The sequence below is a fragment of the Sinohyriopsis cumingii genome, chromosome 2 (assembly GCF_028554795.1).
Source record: "Sinohyriopsis cumingii isolate HCF-2022 chromosome 2, ASM2855479v2, whole genome shotgun sequence".
Classification (NCBI taxonomy): Eukaryota; Metazoa; Mollusca; class Bivalvia; order Unionida; family Unionidae; genus Sinohyriopsis; species Sinohyriopsis cumingii.
The window spans coordinates 102,829,207-102,850,921 of record NC_142962.1 but is presented as its reverse complement, the minus strand read 5'-3'; the positions used below and the strand labels follow the sequence as shown (position 1 = coordinate 102,850,921).

Here is a 21,715-nt window from a genome sequence, read left to right as displayed (position 1 = left end):
ATTGTGTCCATATTAGACATCAGATCAGCACAATTTTTGTTTAGAACAGACTGGACATCATACGTTTTTCCGTGAAGACCCGATGGCTAAATAACTTTCTATTTTGGGGTAGAAAACGATTTTCAAGATGCTTAACATGGTGGCCATACTTAACATCAGATTGGCACCATTTTAATTTAGGACCAAGACATTACAAGAAGTATGTTGGTGAGAAACTCATTGGTGCGGTTATCCACTCAGAAGTAGCGAGAAAAATATTGTCTAGATGGATGCTGTGTTGGCAATGTTAAATGTTTAAGTGGCATCATTTTCATTTAGAACCAATTAGACTACGTGTGGTAAACTTTCATGGTAATCCTCAAGATCGAGTCGTACCAGCAGACAATGCTTCTTTACAATGTGTTATCTTCACATTTTTATATGATAAATCCAATGAGCATAGTTCACTTAAAGTGATCGTGCATGTGAATATCTGAACAATTTCATTGAATTTTATTGTAAAATACCACTACGGAAACAAGGCATTACCTGAGAAGAATATGACAAAAAGCTAGGGATTCCCCTCCTCATTGTTCTAATTTATGCATCAATCATTTTTGGACTAAGGATGGGAGCGGAGTTCTGTACAGTTGTAAATTTCCATTCACTTTCTCAGCTCTCCTTGATTAAAGACATACTCTATTTCAGTTTGAAATACATTTTTAGACCAATGGTAGCAGGGGAACCCCATAATGCTGTAAACTTCAGGTTCCTTTTCACTGTTCTCAAAAGATCCAGTGTTACAGTGGTATTTTGCAAAGCAAAACTGGTGGTGGTTTTTCCTTGAACGTATTATACAGGTGGTACAGTGCAAGGATTTTTTTTCTCTCAATACAAATGTGGGAAGTAGCCAAGACTCTAGATACCGCTGACATAAAAACGCAACTTTAAAAACATGTAACAACGCTTGTAATGTATATTTAATTTGTATGTGTTGGCCTTTACGATTATTTGTTATGTATCTCTAAATTGTGATATTGACTCAGTAATTGAGTTTAATACCTACCTGACACAACTCTTATTTTTGTGTAAACAATATAATACATAACTAATATTTATCTATGATTTTAGATTACATATTAAGATCAATATTACTTGAGATAAACGTTTACTTGAGTTTAAATTTAGAACACTGGTGTTCCTCTTGGGAATTCCAAGTGTACTTGCTGCATTACATGTTCTTAACTGAAGTTTTATTAAGAGCCCTGACCTTGTTTAAAACTTAAAATATTCTCAAAATAACCTTCATCCTGGTTCTGTTAAATTTTGGGGTTTTGTTTAACAATGGGAGAACTAACAGGACTTCTTTATTGCATGACTTAACATCAGTTTTTGAAGACTCAATTTAGGTTGCATTTCAGTTAATATTTCAGAGGATTCATTTCTTTAAATTATTCACTGGAATTTCAAGGTACTCATTCTTCTTAGACTAAATCACTATTTTGGAAATGTACTGAACTGATTTAAGACGTTTTGGATTATATCACCCTGATACATGAAGACTGTTGGCACATTAGCACATTCGAGGCTATTGACATATCAAATTCAATATTGGAATTTGTTTACATCACTACTGGAATTCATTTGAAGAAGAGAAAGACCACCACAATTTCAGAAAGAGGGAGTTGCAAAAAGAGGAAAGAGGGAGAGAGAGATAGAAAAGATATGCAAATGGAGTGTGTGTGTGTGTGTGCAATTTGGATATTTATCATAGCTTTAACAATTTTTCAGTCATATCACTACAATGTCTGCAGGTTGGCAGTATTTAGTGATGTCTAGCACTGGGGCTATCATGCTGCTGTCCCACCAAGGCACATTATCCTAACACCAGGATAACAAGTGCCAACATTAAAACCTTAATGCTGAGCACCTGGCATGGAAGCTGTACCATTTTTATGTCTTTGGTATGACTCGGCCAGGCTTTGAACCAGCAACCTCCCCCATTCAGGACTGATGCTGTAGCCACTAGGCCAACAGAGTGGTCTATAGGCAAATGGAAATAAAAAAGAAGAGATGAAAATACAGAGAGAAAAGGAAAAAGAGGGAATGCAATTTAGATTAAAAAATTAGAACTGAAAAGTGAAAAGCGACCCTCCCTTTACATGCACGCTTGTGTTTTGATGCTGTCATAAATAATAGGTTAGTATCAATTGTTAAAGAAGAGGAAGTAGATCAGTATGGCCAAGACAGCATTGAAATATATTTGTACAAAGTGTACTTATTGGCAAAACTAATAAAGTCTACACTTCATTGTCATTGCAACAAAGTATTAATTATGATGTGATTAAGGAATGTATCTTAGAGGGTGATGTGTTGGTACCTGACATATATCAACACAGGTTAGGAATTTCAAAATGGAAACTGGATAGACCTATATTGCAACAAGAAAGTGCATGGTATTTCTGATTGCTAAAGATTGAAAAATAAGCAACATAATAAGACAGACTTTCCAAAGGCTCCTATTTTAAGAGGTCATGGTCACAGTCCTGTCCTGAAAGCAATACATTTGTTAGGATCAAACAAATCAGTCTGATTTTATTATTGAGAATTATAATACATTTATGTTGAAAGGTTCTGTATCACCTGTGGGTAATTCTACCAAACCTACCCGGATTAAAATATTAAGGGACACAGGAGCTTCTCAGAGTCTTTTATTATAAGGTATATTGCCTGTAACTGAGAAAAAATCTGGTCAGAGTGTTCTTATTCAGGATGTATATACAGGATTTGTTTTTCCTCTCCATTGTAGTGAACTCATGACCATTGGATTATGAAACGCAGTGATCCACCTACTGAGCTGTTATGGCCACCTACCCAATACTGTTTGAAACCAAAGAATTAAAAATAAATAACAGTAGGAAGTTGAGAAGAAAATGAAAAATATTAAATGGTTAAAATGCATTATTATTTAATTGAGCCAGATAAGCATGTATAAATATGACACATATTTCACTGCATGCAGTAAATGTTCATCTCCACAAATATGTTTAATATAAAAGATGCAACCCAAATAAAGTCATTTCAGTCAATATGCATGTCATTATTGAATAAATACAAGAAGCTGACTACAGCCTGCATATTGAGTCCACTCATGAACAACACTGAAAATGTTGGTTACAATGGTATTAAGAGTCTTGGATTAAGCCAGTGTGGGTATGTGAGAAAGCTTGCCGGTAGCTTCTCGTGGGTTGGTGGTTCTTTCCCAGGTTCTTCCTCCACCATTAATACTGGCCGCCATGTATAGCCTATCATGTGCTGAAAAATGGCATTAAACCCCACAACAACAACAACAATGGTATTAAAGTGAAAAAAAAGTTTAAAAAATGTACCATTGAGGGTAATCAAAGGGTGTTGACAGATAAACAAAAGGACATCAACTTCAATCTAAAAATGGCATCACAGGAAGACATATGCAACACTGCTGCATTGTTACATGAAAACATCATCTTATTTATCATTACTATCTGCATGGACAATCTCTATTATAATCAGATAAGGTAGTTCCTTCCAAACTTGATGAAATGTCAAACTGTACAATTTGTTTTTGGAAGGAACATCAAGAAGCAAGACAATTTCCTTTGTAAAGTGTAAATGTATTTGAGTAATTCAAATAATTTCATCTTTACATATTCAGAGAAAGAAGCAAACAAAGTTTAAGTTATCTGCGCTATAATTCCAATTAGATTTTTTCCCCTAAGTCCAAAAGAATGATAAAAATGTGATGTGGGCAGCAGACCTTTGAACACACTTAAAACAGATGCATAATAAAAGTCAAGGATATGAATGTGACATAATCTCATTGATTAACATTTTAAACATCTGACAAACAGAACAGTTGCATAAACAGGTTCATCTGAAAGCTGTTTAATAAGTCTTGCCTTCAGAATATTCAGACTAACTTAGGTTGGAGCAATACAATTTTACTAGACTTGCACTTAAGGTATGCAATGTCCCATTAATCTGGCTCCATGGACACCTTGCCATAATATGTTCCTTCTTCTTTGCCTCTTCCGGTAGTAAATCAGTTCTTATAAATTGTCCCAGTTGTCTTTCTACAGCTACCTTCTCCTCCATAGACCCTGGTATTCTAGTAGTAGTCATTTTCATCCTTTTTGCTTTCACACTTGACTTGCAGTTTTTACCTAAAACAAAATATTCCCTTTTACTTTCTGATCTTACATTCCCAAAACACTGATACCATTTGAAATAGGAATTGTTCAACTGTTTACCATGTAAGTGCTGTTTCATTAAAACATATATGGAACCCAGGGAAGGCACTTTTAAAGTGGTTACTCACCCAAAGATACAATTCAGAATTTTCTTATCATTGTAATATGAACTCTGTGAAATCAAAGTACCATGGCATATAGTTTTATAACACTGCCTTACCCGGGTACCATGTGTGTTTAAATGGAACAACTCTAAGCAATGTAAAGAAACCAATACTGACAATAGGAAACATTAACATTAGGGTCTTGAGTGCACACTGACAAATATATTATTGTAACATACTATTCATTTGTTTTAACAGCAACATCTACCAGTGAATATCATCTACAAGTAAATGTAAAAGTTTTAACCTCATCATCACATCCGTAAAGTTTACGAGTTGTAGCCAGTAAACAAATTTAATTCTTAACATCTCTAGCAACATATCAAATCAAAAATGGAATAATGTGCCATTAACTAAATATGATTTAGATATACCGGAACAATTAGTTTTGACATAAGATGGACTCAGTTTATTATTGTGAGATAAGTCATCACCAACTTTTGTTAAACAATCTTGAAAGTACAGATGTTAGCATTAACAGTGATTTCTTTATTTTCATGTGAAAGCTTGTAGTATGTAATAAATATATTTCTGATGGTGCTATAATGTTCTGAAATATAATTATTTTGATACAACAATAGGTCCAAGCAATCTAGTATGATACATTTAAATAACATGTTATAATCATGTAATTTCAACTTATAGATGCTACGAAGTGGAAATCCTTAATACATGAGCTCGTCTTCCAATACAGATTATCACGGGTTCTGGCAATTAGTTGTTTGTGGTAACCATCAAGAAAGGAATTCACAGCCTTAGTGGTTTTTCTAATCACACCTGGGTTTGTTTTTTTAAGCACTGCACATCAATTTATTTCAAGTGCTAACTCCAGGGGCAAGAAGCTTAACATATTATCTTCCCAAAATTCTGCTGTTATGTAAGTTTAATTTGCAATGCTTGTTATTGTTTTTTTTTTAAATTTTGTATTTCATTACATGCTATTGTAATGTAACATTGTATGTTGGACTTGACCTTGTCCAAAATTGAATTCATCTTCTGCTTGACCTGAACTGATATTTTTATATAAAAAAATTTTAAACAAATAATACATAGCTAAAATATTCTCTATGTGTATAGGCTTAATATCAGGGTCATTATTAACAGAAGAAGTAAATACGTTTGTTTGGGTCTGGGTCTAGGTTTTGAAATTCCTTTAGTTTAATTCACATAGTCCAGGTTCTGCTTTCTAATAATAACTAAATTTTTATTTTGTAAGCATCAGAATCATTCTAGAAGGTTCTTGTCAATTAGGTATTAGGACTTGTTTTAGAAAATGCTAATAGTTACCTGAGGTCAAGTAGAGTACTATGTAATTTTGTAATTGAGAGGAATTTTCAATCATGCTTTAAGATCTAGCACTTTCAAGTTGAAATATAAGTTGTGTTCAGTATTTTATTCCGGGCTGGAATCTTTTTCTTCAAATTACAGAATTCAAGTGATTATTTTCTCTGGAAATACAAAAGTGCTCTGACAAAAATCTTGGATAGAGACAGCCACTGAAATACATAGTGAATTCAAACCTGGAATTATACTACTGTGATTCAACAAAAGACTGTTGGAACGTGAACACTCTAGAAGCTATTACAGACACAGTAACACCCTCAGTTTTGGATTTAACTTATTCAGGCCTTTAAATGATTAGGACTTGGGTCTGTAATTCTAGGATTATTTGGGATTTAATTCATAATACCATAAGTTCCTTTTAATTACATTTTCACTTTGCATTCTAGAGAAATAATTATTTGTTGGATTTTACAAAGCTTATTGCTTTTCGCTCTTTTCTGTTACTGATCTTAAGACCATATATCTTATATCTTGCTATGGTCTGACCTTTAAAATTGGGACCTATCAAATATGTGAAAATGGTGAGCTATAATGTATATTTGCATGTAGTTTCATCATCATATTTCAAGAAGCTAAAAAAACTACATCTCAGATATGTAAAACACATCAGACAGAAAATGTTTCGCTGTGCATGACACTCTGCCTATATATGATACATATCCGATAAACTGCAGAATAATCAGACAGACTTTGGTTAGCACAATGACAACATCATCCTTCCAGCTATTTTTTAACAATAATGAGAAATATTGGATTTCAATGTGAAGAAAAAATTATCAATATGTAAAATGAGGTCATTAAAATCAAAGTGATTATATTTAAACCAATTAACTGGAATGCCATTTATTCAAGATGAATGTCATTTATACCTAAACTTTGTCCTTTACATCATTTCATTATTTATAGGACCATTTATCAAGCCCAAAGTTGATATCTTCCAAGGAGTCAGGATAATCAGTATTTGGTTGCATCAACAACCCTTTCATGTTTTTACTATGCAACAGAAGTTAGAAGCATTATAAGAAGCTGCTACTAGGGTACCAGTCAGTCATACCATGTAGGGCATCACCCCTGATAAATACTGGTGGAGAGCCCATGTCCTGCCTGAACAATCACTGATCTACAGCATAACCTATCAGCAGTCAACAACAAGGCCAAGTTTTCAAGAATCTCTCTCATACAGTCCATATTGATAAAACTGTTCAGATTTGATTCTGTGTTAATCATACAAAATTTACTCTGATGCCTTTCTCCTTACAGAAGTATATACAGATAAAATCAGGTATTTGTTTCTTCAAAATGTGTTGACCATCAGTTCAGTAGATTGAAGAGTTATGAAAGCAGAGATATGCCTAATATGCTTGAACTAAGTGTAAATTTTCTTTTAACAAAGTGGTTAATAACTCTTGGTGGTCCAAATTTTTTTTTTAAAAATGAACTACTTGGTGGTCCAAATACTTTTTAAAAAAAATACTTGATTCTATCTGGATATACTTCCAGAAGTAAAAAGGCGTAATGGTAATTTCAGTATGACCAAAGCAATTAGACAACGGAACATGTATGCAGCAGATATTATTTAGGAAATGTGTGTGTGATTTGAATTTTTAATGTAGCTTTAAAATATTTTCAGTCATATTGCAATGATGTCAGCAGTGAGAAAGTTTATAGTGATGTCTAGCAATAAGCATTATGCTACAGACATGTAGCATCTTGTCCCACTCAGTCACACAGCACTGGCCTTAGCAAATGTGGGGCCAGATTCAGATCATTTTGCTGGGGCCCCCTGGATTTATGCATGTGACCCCTTGTGAACAAGGTATTTAAAAATAATCTTTAAAACAAGTTTTATATGATGTTGAACTTAATTTTTTTTAATGATATTGAACTTAAAATCGGTCCCATCAGACTAAGACCAACCCTGCAGTCACATTATCCTGATACCTGGCCAACCAGTTCTAGCACTAACCTCTTAATGTCTTTCGTATCACCTGGCCGAGGTTCGAACTCATAATCTCCCTCATCCGAGGCAGACACTCTAACTACTAGGCCACTGGCATTGTTTGTTCAGGAAGTAAGACAATTACCAGCCCTAATCCCACTATACTTATCAGGGGCGAAAGCTTACACAGTAAGACTAGGGTAACAGTGTTATGTTGCTCAGTTAGCAACCATAATGCTATAGTAGTCCATCATTCAAGCATTAATTTCTAATCTTGGAAACAGTAATGCAGCCAGTGCTTTTAAAATTCTATTCTTTACTGACCACTTAACGGGGCCTTCAATGGGACAACTACTTAATTCATAAACACCATTTAAGATTCAAATAAAGCTAATCATAAAAACACATTAAATACTGCATATGTAATAAAAACTATGCACTATTCATTTGATTCTGTAGAAAGCACTGATAAGGAATCCCATGATAGAAATAGTCATGCTACTGTTTTGACAAGGTATATCCTCCTTACACATAGAGGCAGGGTTCTCAACAGATTTCCAAACTAAAGAGTCATTTGACAATTAATTCCAAAATCTCAAGAACATTTTATTATATTTTGATGATGCACTGTTTTGAATCAAAGTCATAAACTCCCAGTTCTAGCAATATGACTGAAAAATTGTTAAAGCTCCGTTAAAAAATCCAAATCACACACAACTCCCAGTTCTCATGAGAATGAATCTCTCAATGACAAAAAGTTACTTGCCATAAAAAAAACTATTACACTAATTATCCTGTTTTGAATTAGGAAAGTTCTCATCAAAGTCCTTAGAAACTATTTCGATGAGGCAAACCAACCTCTGAAACAGTCAGCTACTAAACATGTGTTGGCAATGTGACAGACAGTGGACACCTACATCAGTAACACTGTTCAGAATACTGTAATGAAATCTCAGATTCCATGAGGAGCTGTTGAAACCAATTTTTAGATGGTCCTTTGTTACTGTAAATAACTTTATAATACATTTCATAGCTGTATCAGTGTCCTTTATATTTGTTTTTGGGGCCCTGAGTGGCCAGTGTTTAAAGCACTCACTGTTCCTGATCACTGCCATCTCACCTCTGTCTGCGTGGGTTTGAGTCTCAGGCTCGGCTAACGTGGGTACTTGAGATAGCTTGCCAGCAGCTTCTTGTGGGTCGATGGTTCTTCCTAAGGTTTTCCAGGGTACTTCCTCCACCAGTTACACTAGCCGCCATGTATAGCCTATCAAGAACTGAAAAATGGCATTAAATCCTTCAAAAACAAAATTTGTTATGTATGAAAGTACTATGGTCTTAAATCTGATGATGAAAGCAATTTTACTTTTAAAGTCAATTTCCAACAATCCTTTAACAGAATCTTGATATTTAACTCAATATGACCTATATAATTTAGTTCCTTTGAAAAAAATCATGATAATGGTAAGAATGATAATAAATTGAAATCAAAATCTTCTCCTGTAACTTTGTCTTTTGTCTATGATTATCTGCACTTCTCAAGGAATGAGTTATGATGGATGCATATGCACATTGCCCATTTTCTTTTAAAACGGACCACAAGCTAAATCTGATAGGCTGTTTTGTTACTAACAAGTAAGCAACTTTATAATAATACCATCATGATTTTCCCAAAATGTTATTATTTTTGCTTTCGAGACAAAATCTCTCCCCAATCAAAATTATAATATAAGAAAACCTTTAGGAATGTTAAAGTGAGTATTTTGTCCCATTTATCTGGTAAATTTGAGTTTTTTATGTACTACTGTTGTTACTTTAAAACACTGTTTTCTACTGGTGCATATATTACAACAGTGGCACGGGGAGTAGTAGATTTGTGTGAAGGTGCGAAAGTTGACAAATCTTAACTCTGGTAGTTTGGGAGCCATATATTCAGGGCTGGCGCTATCATATAGGCAAACTAGGCAACCGCCTTGGGCGCTGATTTCAGGGGGCGCATTTTTTTAAAAACATTATTGTTTATAAATTTTGAAATTGATATTTTCCGGGGGTGGCTTGGGGGTGCCAGAATCTAACCTTGCCTAGGGCACCAGATAGTCTGGCCGAGTCTGGCACCGGCCCTGCATATATTTATGGATGATGTCACCAAGATTTGTATGTGGGAAATATATATTTATGGTCAAATATCACCTAGCTCTGTGTATAGATAATACATGCATATGTTTATGGTACAGGATAGTGACGTCTTCCAATGTCTAATCTAGGCCAACTATTTATCATGTGCTAATAATAGCAGGGAGATAGCACATGTAATAGTCCATAACTCTGCATCACTGTAACAGAACATCAGTGAAACAAATATTACAACAGACTTATTTGCCCAGGAAAGCTGTTGTCAACATTGTACGTTGATGTAAGCAATAGCGATGCTGCTGACTACAGTATATATGTATGGGTTAGTCCCAAGTCAAATAAAGTTCGTTAGGGGTTAGTGTGGAAGTGTATAAGTATAAATAGCAATATGCAGAGTTTTCCAAATTTGAGAATTAATTTTCTGCAGGAATATACGTGTTGATGTGAAAGTGCTCTTACATATCACATGCTGACATAGCCAACCCATTCAATAACAACAGACAAGTCAATTTTCAGTGAAGTGGTATATTCAGGACTACACATGTATGTACATAGAAGGAAAATACTATCTTTTCTGCTTCCGATATTTACAATGTCAAATCAAGTGCACACACAAAAAATGACAAATACAAATTTGCCTTTCCTGTGGATTTAACAAGTGGTGTAATTTTCATAATCATGAGTGGAAAGAGATATAAAACTAAACTCTCAATATTATGGTAATTTACAGAATTATCCAGCAGTTACCGAATAGGATGAACTACATCACGATATTGCCTGAGGAAAAAGAGACTCACCCATAGTGTATGCAATATGCTGCCGTGATAGTATGGAAAGACCGTTAAGCTTAAAAGGTGTGGAGGATGCTAGTGTTATTGCCACTTGGGTCACAGTCAGGTTAGAAATTCAAAGAATGAAATGACTAAGTTCTGTGAACTTTTTATCACAGTAAAGATTTGCTATTGACGAGGTACAAACAAATGGGGAGCTCTATCTATCTATAAATATGCTGATACAGTCACACTTCGGCTTGGCTATTAAGCAATGGATGGTGTATGGTCAAAGATAAAGTAAAGACGGAAGTGATAAGACAAAAGAGTAATGATAGGAAGGGCAGAAATAAGTAAAAGAGTGTCAGTGTATGTTTTTGTCCCTTAATATTCAGACCAATCTGGCTACAAATGCAGCGATAAGGACCTCCAACTGGCACAGTCCTGAGAATCACTAGGTCTTACTTGTTGCTGACTAGTTCATTAGAACTTGATTTTGGAACACTCCTGCTTGTAAGATACCAAGTCAGGATTCAGACTATGGTAACCAAGTTTATCAACGAGTCTGTCGTGTACAGAGCCTTATTTTATGTTGGGGGATATATTGTTTCATCAAGAGTGAAAATTGTACTAGTTTGAAAGGGACCAACCATTTACTTTTCAAGGGTATCAGGTACTGACAAAGGGTATTCCATTTTCCTTTCCTATCTGACATTTTTTCTTCTTTTTTTTCTGTTTTTTTTTAAAATAAAAAAACAAGAAAAAGCACAATATTCTTCTTGTACTAAAAAGTTCATATTCTCTCTCAACAATCAAGTTGAAATGGAAATGGAGAGAGAGAGAGATAGAGGGAAGCGGTTCTTTCTTTACCAACTCTTATGACATCATTGTGAACTGTTTTGACATGGGAATATAATAATCAAGACCTTAGTTATTATAAAGTACATGTATTATATCGTACATGTATATAGTACATATAAGACAGGTCAATTTTAAGCAACGATACGAGCCATTGTGGGTGGAACCAGATACAAGCAAGTTGTCACAGATGATAACTAATGAAAGAACGAACAGCTCTTTTAATATAATAAACAATTTTATATAGAATCTATTTGTTTCTTACCAGTTTGATCCAGTACGTCTTGCCATCTTCCAAACGTTAGGTGCATTAAGTCTCGAAGCAGTAAAATCCATGTACACACCAATCACCCACCACAAATACCGCACTGTATCAGCCGCATCAGGCTTAAAATAACACACTTTCTGCAGGCATTACCAGTTTACCATTTTACAAAATTATTTCTTTTTAAAAATCACTAATAATACTAGTAATTATTTTATGAGTTGTATATATAGGTATACGAAATTTACAGTGACACTGCACAGTAGCGATGTTCTAATTGGATGGCAAACAACCAGAAGTCACACACCTTCTGATTGGCTAGACGTTTGCACACCAGTCTACTGCCCAAGGAGGAGTCGCAAACTGTGTGAACAATACACACTGAGTGTAAGTGTCAGACATTACCTACTCTGTGAGGACTTTCACAATAATGCGTAATTCATCTTTTATGTAAGTCCTCACAATGTAGTCCAGTCCTCAAGATGTTGGTGTACATTCAAACTCAAGTCCTCGCAAGTATACCAAAACACACACACACCTATTTATGAGCAACTCTGGAAATGAAATCGTTAAAAATACCTTGACTTCATAAAAAACTTTGCATTCAAAAGAAAATATACAAATAATAACAACACTGCAATTAAATAATACATAAAATATTTAATGTCTTGTTTTCTATTCACCTAATTACCTCTTGTTCTAAAGATTCGTTTACAACTGAAAGCAGATATGTATACAAATTTTATATACATTTCAACACGAGAAAGCCAAGGTAAAAATTGTGGTTAATGTAAAATTCGTTCACCTTACATTAAACTTATCGATATAGAAGAATGTTTTCACCATGCACAGTCCAGCTAATTGTCACACAATGTACTGTAGACCCAAACATACCTTAAAATTGTTTTGCTAGGACTCTTGATTATGTGAAAATTTAAATTAAGGGCAACTTTTGATGTACGTATAAATTTCTTTTTCAGCAATTATAAGTCTAAGACGCTTTATCAGAAATACCTAATATAAACACCTCCTGTTGAAAATGTTTATCCTGAGAACACTGGTTTCAAAAAGTAACCTGTAACTGCATCAAAGTTTCTTAAACTTTTTAATTCCTTGTATGCCAATGTTTGACCTCTCAGTTTTACTTATTTAACTTGATATACGAAGATTGTATCCCGATTAATACTATCGTAATTTGTTAGAAGAAATTGCTCCTTAGAATTTTTAAAGCAAATTGCTGATGGAAATTTAGGAATCCCATCTGAGATTACCTGCAGCAAAGACCCATCTTGTGACAACTGATGGATGTTATGAGAATTACAACCCACAATAAATATATTTTCATCTGTATCTATTGCCATGCCATTTGGTGCTTGGAGATCGTCGTTCATGTATTCAAAATACTTAAGTCCATCCAGGTCAAAACAATATACAGCATTATTGCCTGCGCATGAAATGTATACACGAGTCTTTTCTGAATTGAGAGTCAGGTATGTACCACATGACGACTGGTTTTGACGAGGAATGTAGAAGCAAGACTTTTCTTGCCCATTTATTGCGAGTACTCCCCAGTGATACCTGTCCTGTTGATAACCAGTAAACACCAGTTCTTTACTGTTGAGAGAGGTGATCAGTGTGTACCATCGCGTTGTTGAGATTAGTCGTTTCAATGTGATTGTAGCACCAATTAGTAGGAAATGGATCTTCATTTCATCTGGGAGACTTACAGCAATTTCATTTTTTCCAACAATGGACATGCGTCTGGGTTGAGATGTTAATCTGTACTCTGAGAGGTACTGGTAACGAGAATCATAGAGACAACACCGGGAGTTGGCATAATCTAAGAAAACAAATTTGTCATCAGGTAAACAGGCTATTCCAGAGTACACAGGCGGGTTACCATTCATAGGAAGATAAATTTTGAAGTCACTTATCTTAACTATTTTAGTACATTTCACTGGTCTGTATGTAGCTCTTTCTCTGTCTTTCATTTGAATGCACGTGTTCTCAGCATCATTGTGATCTGATGATGTTAAAGCTGTAATATGAATATCCTGCTTATATATTTGTTTGGCTGTGTTGTCACTAGCATGGGACTGGGTGGTGTCATAAGTAACAGGAATTGTCTGGCGACTTTCTGACACTGTGTAAGCGAATAAATCAGTAACAGGCAGCATGTTAACATCACCTTTGCAGTCGGTAACATTGAGGTGGATGTTAATTTTCAAGATTTCTGAGTAATCAACAGTTTTTGTCTGGTACGTCAGAAGTTGGTTTTCCATTTTTTGCAAGACTACACACACCTGAGTTTCAGAGCCATACTTTGATACAGTCTCCAGTGTTTGGCACGAATTCTTGATTGCTGCTACGAGAGACTGAATTTGTATATCTTCATTCAGTTTCTTCACCATCTGTTCCTCGATTATCTTTTTGCCTTCTTCAACGACACGTCTTTCAAGACCTTCCATTACAGAATTTATAGTTTGTCTCAGAGTGGATATTTTGCTTAACTGAGTATTTATATTGGCTTCAATATCGAGTATATTCTGGGTTTTCATTGTGGATAGTTTCCGAAGATGTTTCTCAAGCTCTTTCATCTTATTTAATACTTTATTTGGTCTGAGTTCTTTGATAACCTCCTCCGCATGTATTCTGATTTCCCTAGAGTTTCTACAGTCCTTATGCCCTTCCATAAAACATGTTGTGCACAAAAGTTTATCATGATCTGAACAAAAGAACTCGTACTCTTTATCTCCATGACTTGTACAGGTTAGGCTGCCCGCAACTGTGACGGCCTTCGTGGGATCACTAAAGAGTTCTTTAAGTGTGACAACTGGGTGGTACTTCAAACTTTTAGAAACTTTGTGATGCTCGTAACATATCTGACACCGAGCCTCTTTGCACTGAACGCAGAAATATTTCGCTTTAACTTGTTTTCCCTGTGCAGAACATGGTTCACACATTCTATCAGTGATCGATTTTTCCCCAGGCAACATAGAAGCCAGAATGACATCAACAGAAAACTGTTCCGCCCATGTTGTGAACGGAGTGCCACTAAATGGTGGGCGTATAACAGCGCGACATACCGGACAGTTAAATGTGTGTATCCCGCTTACCTTCGACTCTGTTTTGGTGATCTGTAAACTCAGACATTGTGTACAGAATGTGTGCAGACAAGGCAGTGATCTGGGAATTTTAAGCTGTTCCAGACAAATCGGACAAATCAGATCCCTGTCTTGTGGTTTGAGGGGTCTTGCACCCCAGCCCGACGAGGTCGCCAGTGTTGAGCAATTATATTGAAACCATTCCTTCTTCTAACCTACATATACTGTTTAGCGAGTTCGACGTACATCAATGCGGAGCGGAAATGCAAGATCAGTCAGTCAGCTTAGAGAGGATTGTGTTATCTATGTATGAGGCGCCGTAGCGGACAAAAGCTGGTCCAACCAGAACGTTAATCTATGCAAGTAGCTATGTGTAGCGTTTTGAACAGAACTTTGTATTGATTGTAAATCGTTGATATATGTTTGGGTCTGTTTTTCCTGGCATGAACTTCCGTCCCCGTTTTGGGGCAATTTTTACCTAATATGTCATGAATCTGGTGTTAGTTAAGAGGTATAGAATAGTCGAATAACTGGGCAGGACATAGCGGATTTTTTCTTTTCGTGCATACCAGATATATTTCATCGTGTGTACACAAAAAAGTGACATTTTAACGAGTTGCGAAGCTACGAGGTAAAATATATTGTTTTTTAGTTCCATAAGAGGAAATATAACCGGTACTTACGCAGGAAAAGATCTTTTTAAAAATTATATATCGAACTGGCTCTAGAATTGAAGCTTAGAAGATTAGACTCACCATTATAATCACTCAATATCATTATAAATGCACGGAAGTCTCCCACTTTTGGCACCATTACAAATGCATGGAAGTTTCCCACCCTTGACACCATTACAAATGTATGTCTGTCTCCCACCCTTAACACCACTACCAATGAATCGAAGTATCTCACTCTGGGCACTATTACGAATGTATTTAAGTCTCCCGCCCTTGACACCGTTAGAAATGTATGAACGTGCCCCATCCTTGACACCATTACATATGTATGGACCTCATTCACCCATAACACCATCACAAACATGTGGAAGTCTCCCACCATTGACACCATTAGACTGTATGGAAGTCTCCCACATTTGGTACCATTATAAACACATGAAAGTCTCCCACTTTTGGTACCATTACAAATGTATGGCTGTCTCCCATCCTTGACACCATTACAAATGTATCGAAGTCTCTCATTATTGACACCATTAAGAATGTATGGCAGTCTCCCACCCTTGGCACCATTACAAATGTATGGAAGTCTCCTTCTCTTGACACCATTACAAATGTATCGTCCTCTACCACCCTTGACACCATTGGAACTATTTGGAAGTCTCCCACCCTTGGCACCATTTCAAATGATTCGAAGTCCCCCTCCCCTTGACACCATTACAAATGTATGGACGTCTCCCACCCTAGAAACTGTTAGAACTGTATGGAAGTCTCCCACTTTTGGCACCATTACAAAAGCATCGAAGTTTCCCACCCTTGACACCATTACAAATGTATGGATGTCACTCACCCTTAATACCATTACAAATATATGGAAGTCTCCCGCCCTTGACAATATTACAAATGTATGGAAGTCTCCAACACATGACACAATTACAAATGTATGTGGTGAAAAAAAATCGAGTAGATCTTATCATCCCTAATGGAACGAACAAATATTATTGAATGTTTGAAATGTCATAATGTTTTCAAACTTTGTAGAAACTAGGATCAGTTTTAAACAAGATTTCGTCCCCTTACCGGCTACTTCCCAAACGTGTTCGTTAGGTGAACAACGGGGATATTTTTTTTAATAAAAAAATGTGGAGTAGGTTGGGTTTATCTTGTTTATATTAAAATAAAGAGAAAATGATTTGACAGTGAATTTGGTCATGCAGGTCTCTGATGGCACCTCTTTTTTTTTGTCTGGCTTAAATAGTGGGTAAATGGTGTAAATACATCTATTCTTGCTGAAAGAATACATAAACAGTGGGTATATACTGTAAACACATTTTTTTTCGAAGAGAATACCTAAATGGCGTGTAAATACTGTAAACACGTCTTATTTGTGTTAGAGGATATGCAATAGTTGCATTCTTGTTTCGGAAAATTCTGTATTGTAGATTGCTATTGTTAGATTGACTTTTGAAATGACAGTAAAACTATTGCCTTCTGGTAATAAAGTAACTGTCTTAATTAACTTTCACCACATTTGGTTTGATTCTGATTTCATTCACACTGTAGCAGATAACACTTTATGGATATATACGACGGTTTTGGTCGAGTTTGATTATCAGCGAGATTCATGTACAGAAGTAAACAAGATCTTACATCTCATTGGCTAAACATGGACTATGGGCTTAGGTGAACATGACCATGGATAAGTTCGATAACGAGCATGATCTACGCATACTAAACAGGTGATCTTGCATGTGATTGATTGCTACTACTCTAGAGATATAAGCTTGGACCCAGCTGTGATCATGTATAAAATGAAGATCTAGTATGAGTACAATTATGAGCTATATCGAAGCATACTAATGAGTTGTCAGCCTGAAGATCAAGTACGTGTACAATTATGAGAGAGATCAAAGCAACCGAGTGAGTTAGCTTGAAGATCAAGTCGAGTACAAATATGAGAGAGATCAAAGCAACCGAGTGAGTTAGCTTGAAGATCAAGTCGAGTACAAATATGAGAGAGATCAAAGCATACTAATCATCATCATCAACATCATCATCGAAGCATGGCGTTAGAAACAGCAAGACGTGTAGTTGTGTGTGTGTGTGTGTGTGTGTTGCGGCAAAGGGATCGCTTTGTTTAACAGGAGCCTGTGGAACGACCAAAGGAAAATAAAGAAGAAGAAGATCAAAACAAGAAAAAGAACAAGAAGAAATACAGGGAAAAAACCTCCAGCTACTTTGTTGTTGTTGTAGGGTTTAACGCCATTTTTCAACACAAGCTAGGCTATACATGGCAGCCAGTATAACTGGTGGAGGAAGAACCCTGGAAAACCCAGGGAAGAACCACCGACCCACGGGAAGCTGCTGGCAGGCTTTCCCACATACCCACGCTAGCCGAGCCTTGGACTCGAACCCACGCAGACAGAGGTGAGATGGCAGTGATCTGGAACGGTGAGCGCTTTTGACCACTCGGCCACTCGGGGCCTCACCTCCAGCTGCAACGATCAAGAAACAACAAAAGAAGCCCGCCAACGACACTAAGGACAAAGAGAACAAAGGAACACGCCACGCCAACAAAGAAATAAGATTAAAAAAAAAAAAAAAAAAAAAAAAAAAAAAATTAACCTTCGGGTATTGTAAATTCTGTGCTGTTTTTACAAAATCCAATTGCTAATTCTACAACCATTCAGTCATTTACTCATTTATTTCTAACCTTCTCAACGCTATTTAACCAAATTAACCCTTCTTTGGCGCATTATCGTAAACAAAGTGCTAGGTATCATACTAGCATACACTTGGGTTGAGTCCTTACATTCTTTCCAGCTCAGGAAAATATTGTAAGACTCTCGGCTATTAAGACAAAAGCCATAACTTCTTTCCAACTTCTAAACTTTTCCTCTTTTCTTAATTGACTACTACTCACATATTTTCCGAAAACAGGTGCTAGGTACCATACTAACGAACACCTGAACAGTGTCCTCACACATTTCTAGCATAAGGAAATCACTGTTAGATTCACAGTTACTGGAAAAATCTTTCATATATCTTAACTCTCAAAACTCTGCTAACACTACTCAATCATACTATTTAACCACTCTGAGGCAAAAGCTCCGAAAACAGGTATTAGGAACCATACTAGTTAACACCTGGACGGAATCCTAGTAAGTTTGTAGCCACCCACAAACCATTACATAGATTTTCCGTCAAGAAGAGTATAAGCCAACCACATTTTCTCAATTCTCTTTAGCCCCTCACTCACATTCTCAACTAACATAATTCTTTATTAATTTGTTAAACCTATGAAATAAAAACAAAGCTAAAACACACCGCTCCGGTGGCCTAGTGGTTAGAGCGTCCGCATCGGATGCGGGAGATCGTGGGTTCGGTCCCCGGCCGAGTCATACCAAAATCTTACAGAAATGGTACTAACAGCTGCCTCGCTGGGCGTTCAGCATTAAGAGGTTAGTGTTAGGACTGGTTGGCCTGGTGTCAGGATAATGTGACTGGGTGGGATATCATGCTACATGTCTGCGGCATGATGCCCCAATGCTAGACATCACTAGAAACTGCCACATTGCAGACATCGTAGCGATATGACTGAAAAATTGTTAAAGCTACGTTAAAAATCCAAAATCACATCACGTTACAAAGCTAAAACAAGCTAGTAAAACTCATAACCAAATAATAGCATAAAATGTCTCAACTTAAAGCAGCATGCAATTCCAGACAGGGTAAGAGTAGAAAACAAAACACAATTTCAAAACAACTAGCTAGCTGTAGCACTCAATCGCAAAAGAAACCCCAGGGCACCTCCACCCCCCACCTCATATTACTATAGGCAAAGTCAAAGACTACAAACCACAATCCATTCACCAAGTAGTAGAAAAAGACACTAAAATGCCAAATAAAGACCCCCAGTAGCCACAGAACAGAAAACAAAATTAGCAATAACACTGACTATTTCATATCACCAGTTTTCTTTAAAGACCCAAATGTACAAATAAAGATTTAGATGACACCATACCCATGACATATGAAGAATTATGCAGATGTATAACACAATCAAGCCGCCCCCTCCCCCATCTAGACCTAAACCAAACAATGAACAACCACCTCAAACCAACCAGATTGGAAACAACCAAAAGCAGGAAAATCACAATATAACAACTAAACCAATGACAACAAAAACAAATAAAAATAGGACAGAAGTAGTACATAATAGTCAGAAACCAGGACCCTCGGGGATCAATAATTAAAAAAACAACCAACAAACAACAGTTAGGGAATTAAGTAACCAATCAAACCAGTTCTAACTTAACAAAAGGTTCACAAAACCCCAACCCCCTCATTAGGGAACAAAACCAAGAATGCACACCAATTAGGCGGAAAGAACCCCCAAAGGCCAAGCAACAGCTCATTTAAGAAAAGGAAAAGGACCTATGAAATCAAAACCACCAACAACCCAAAACCACCATCAACCAGATTAGATCCAACAAAACCAACAATCATAAATACCATTCCGTAAACCACACCCTCTACCTAAGTAGTAAAAACAATAAATTTCTCAACATCAGCACAAACTCCTTAATAGCAGCTCTAACGAAAGCCCATCAGGGTCAATGTAAAATAATTAGACCAAGGACAAACTACATAATAATACACAGTAGCACACTTTCCCAACTAGAGAAATTCATACAAATCGAAACCATAGGGCCATTTAAAATCAGAATGGATAGGCACCAAAAAACCAACAATCAAACCAGCAACACTACTAGTTCCAACAAACCACTCAACAACACCCATACCAACTCATGCAAAGAACAACCCAAATCGACTCCAACAACTATTTTCAAACAAGTTATAACCCTCAAAGGGTACAGTAAAGACATAACCACTGAAACCCTAGCTCAAAAACTAAAAGCCAACGGCACCCAAATCACTAGAACTTACAAAATCAAAAATTACAAAGGACAGGAAACTAACAAAGTAGTCTTAGAGGCCACAGAACCATTACCCATGCTCGTTAAACTAGGACCATCAGGAGTACGACACACATCAGATTTGAACATAGATGGGGATCATGCCAACAATGTGGAGGCAAACATAAGGGCACGTGCCATGCCCAAAAACAAAAATGTCCTAACTGTAGAGAAGAACACCACCCCAGATCACTAGAATGTAGGTACACTAAAAAAGTGAAAGTAGCCATAGAGATCATGAACTCAAAACATTTTACTTACCGAGAAGCCAAAAGAATAACAAACAAAACAGATCAACCACCAAAACAATCCCAACCAATGAAGCTAAACACACCCAATCTAACAGCAAAAACTAATCAATCAAAACCATACCCCCCCCCATATTAAGGAAAAAATCTCAATCAAAACAATAGCTACTCAAATAGAAAACACACAGGAGGAAAAATCAGCCCATATCATATCAGGAAATAAGGAAAAATTAGAGCAAGCAACCAAAGTTAACCCACACTTAACAAATGAAACACTAAAGGTAACCAATAACAATAATAAGTCACATGACCTTCAAAATATTCTAATGACACTCATGGCCATGCTCACTCAAATTGGTCAATGGACATCAGCAGTGAAGTGGGGCGATAGGGCCTCAAGGGGAATTAGCATTACAGACACCCCCCCCCCCGGGCCTGTATAGCCTCTATGTAAATTTAACATTAACCACCCTGGGCCTGTATAGCCTCTATGTAAATTTAACATGGGCAAAAAACCCTGGGCCTGTATATCCTCAAGGGAATTTAACATGGAAAAAAAATATTGGGCCTGTTGAGCCTCAAGGGGAAATGGAACAGGGTCGGGATCCTATTTTAATAAGGTCCCGACCTGATGAGTCTATGAAAATGGAACAGGGGAGAGGGATAGAACACACACACACACACACACACACACACACACACACACACATAAAATAAAAAATAGGGTAGGCAATGAAAGTCAAGGTCTTTTCGAGATATAGGAGTGGCCCTGAAAAGGGCCTTTGGTTTCATCATTATCTTCTTTTATTTCCTCCACTTCTGTAGCCATCTTTTAACTTTTGCCAGTATTCCCGTCTTCTTCGTCTTCTTTATTTCTGACTCTGGTAACCAGTCAAGATGGCCCAACTCTCTGAACTTGGTCTGTATCTTCATCCAATTCTGAGCGATTTTCAATTTATAGTTAAAGCGCGGACGTGAAGGAAAACATCCCCCAAAACAAAATTTTTGTTGTTGTTGAGTTGGATTATAGTGGTG

General features: G+C 36.5%; 1 protein-coding gene across 4 annotated transcripts; it reads right to left on the bottom strand.

The window, feature by feature from the left end:
• Nucleotides 1–2,930: 2,930 nt before the first annotated feature.
• LOC149805506 (uncharacterized) lies at nucleotides 2,931–14,809 on the bottom strand. 4 transcript variants are annotated; one of them, XM_089950103.1, is made up of 3 exons: nucleotides 11,679–14,809; nucleotides 8,752–8,929; nucleotides 2,931–4,181 (listed from the first exon to the last, which is right to left on the bottom strand). In XM_089950103.1, the coding sequence occupies exon 1, from the start codon at nucleotides 14,672–14,674 to the stop codon at nucleotides 12,824–12,826; it is 1,851 nt and encodes a 616-aa protein (XP_089806229.1). In that variant the 5' UTR covers nucleotides 14,675–14,809; the 3' UTR covers nucleotides 2,931–4,181; nucleotides 8,752–8,929; nucleotides 11,679–12,823. The 4 variants fall into 4 exon arrangements, with proteins under 4 accessions (XP_089806229.1, XP_089806231.1, XP_089806232.1 ...); XM_089950105.1 differs by having other exon boundaries at nucleotides 12,950–14,809; XM_089950106.1 differs by having other exon boundaries at nucleotides 8,776–8,929; nucleotides 12,950–14,809.
• Between the last annotated feature and the right edge of the window lie 6,906 nt (nucleotides 14,810–21,715).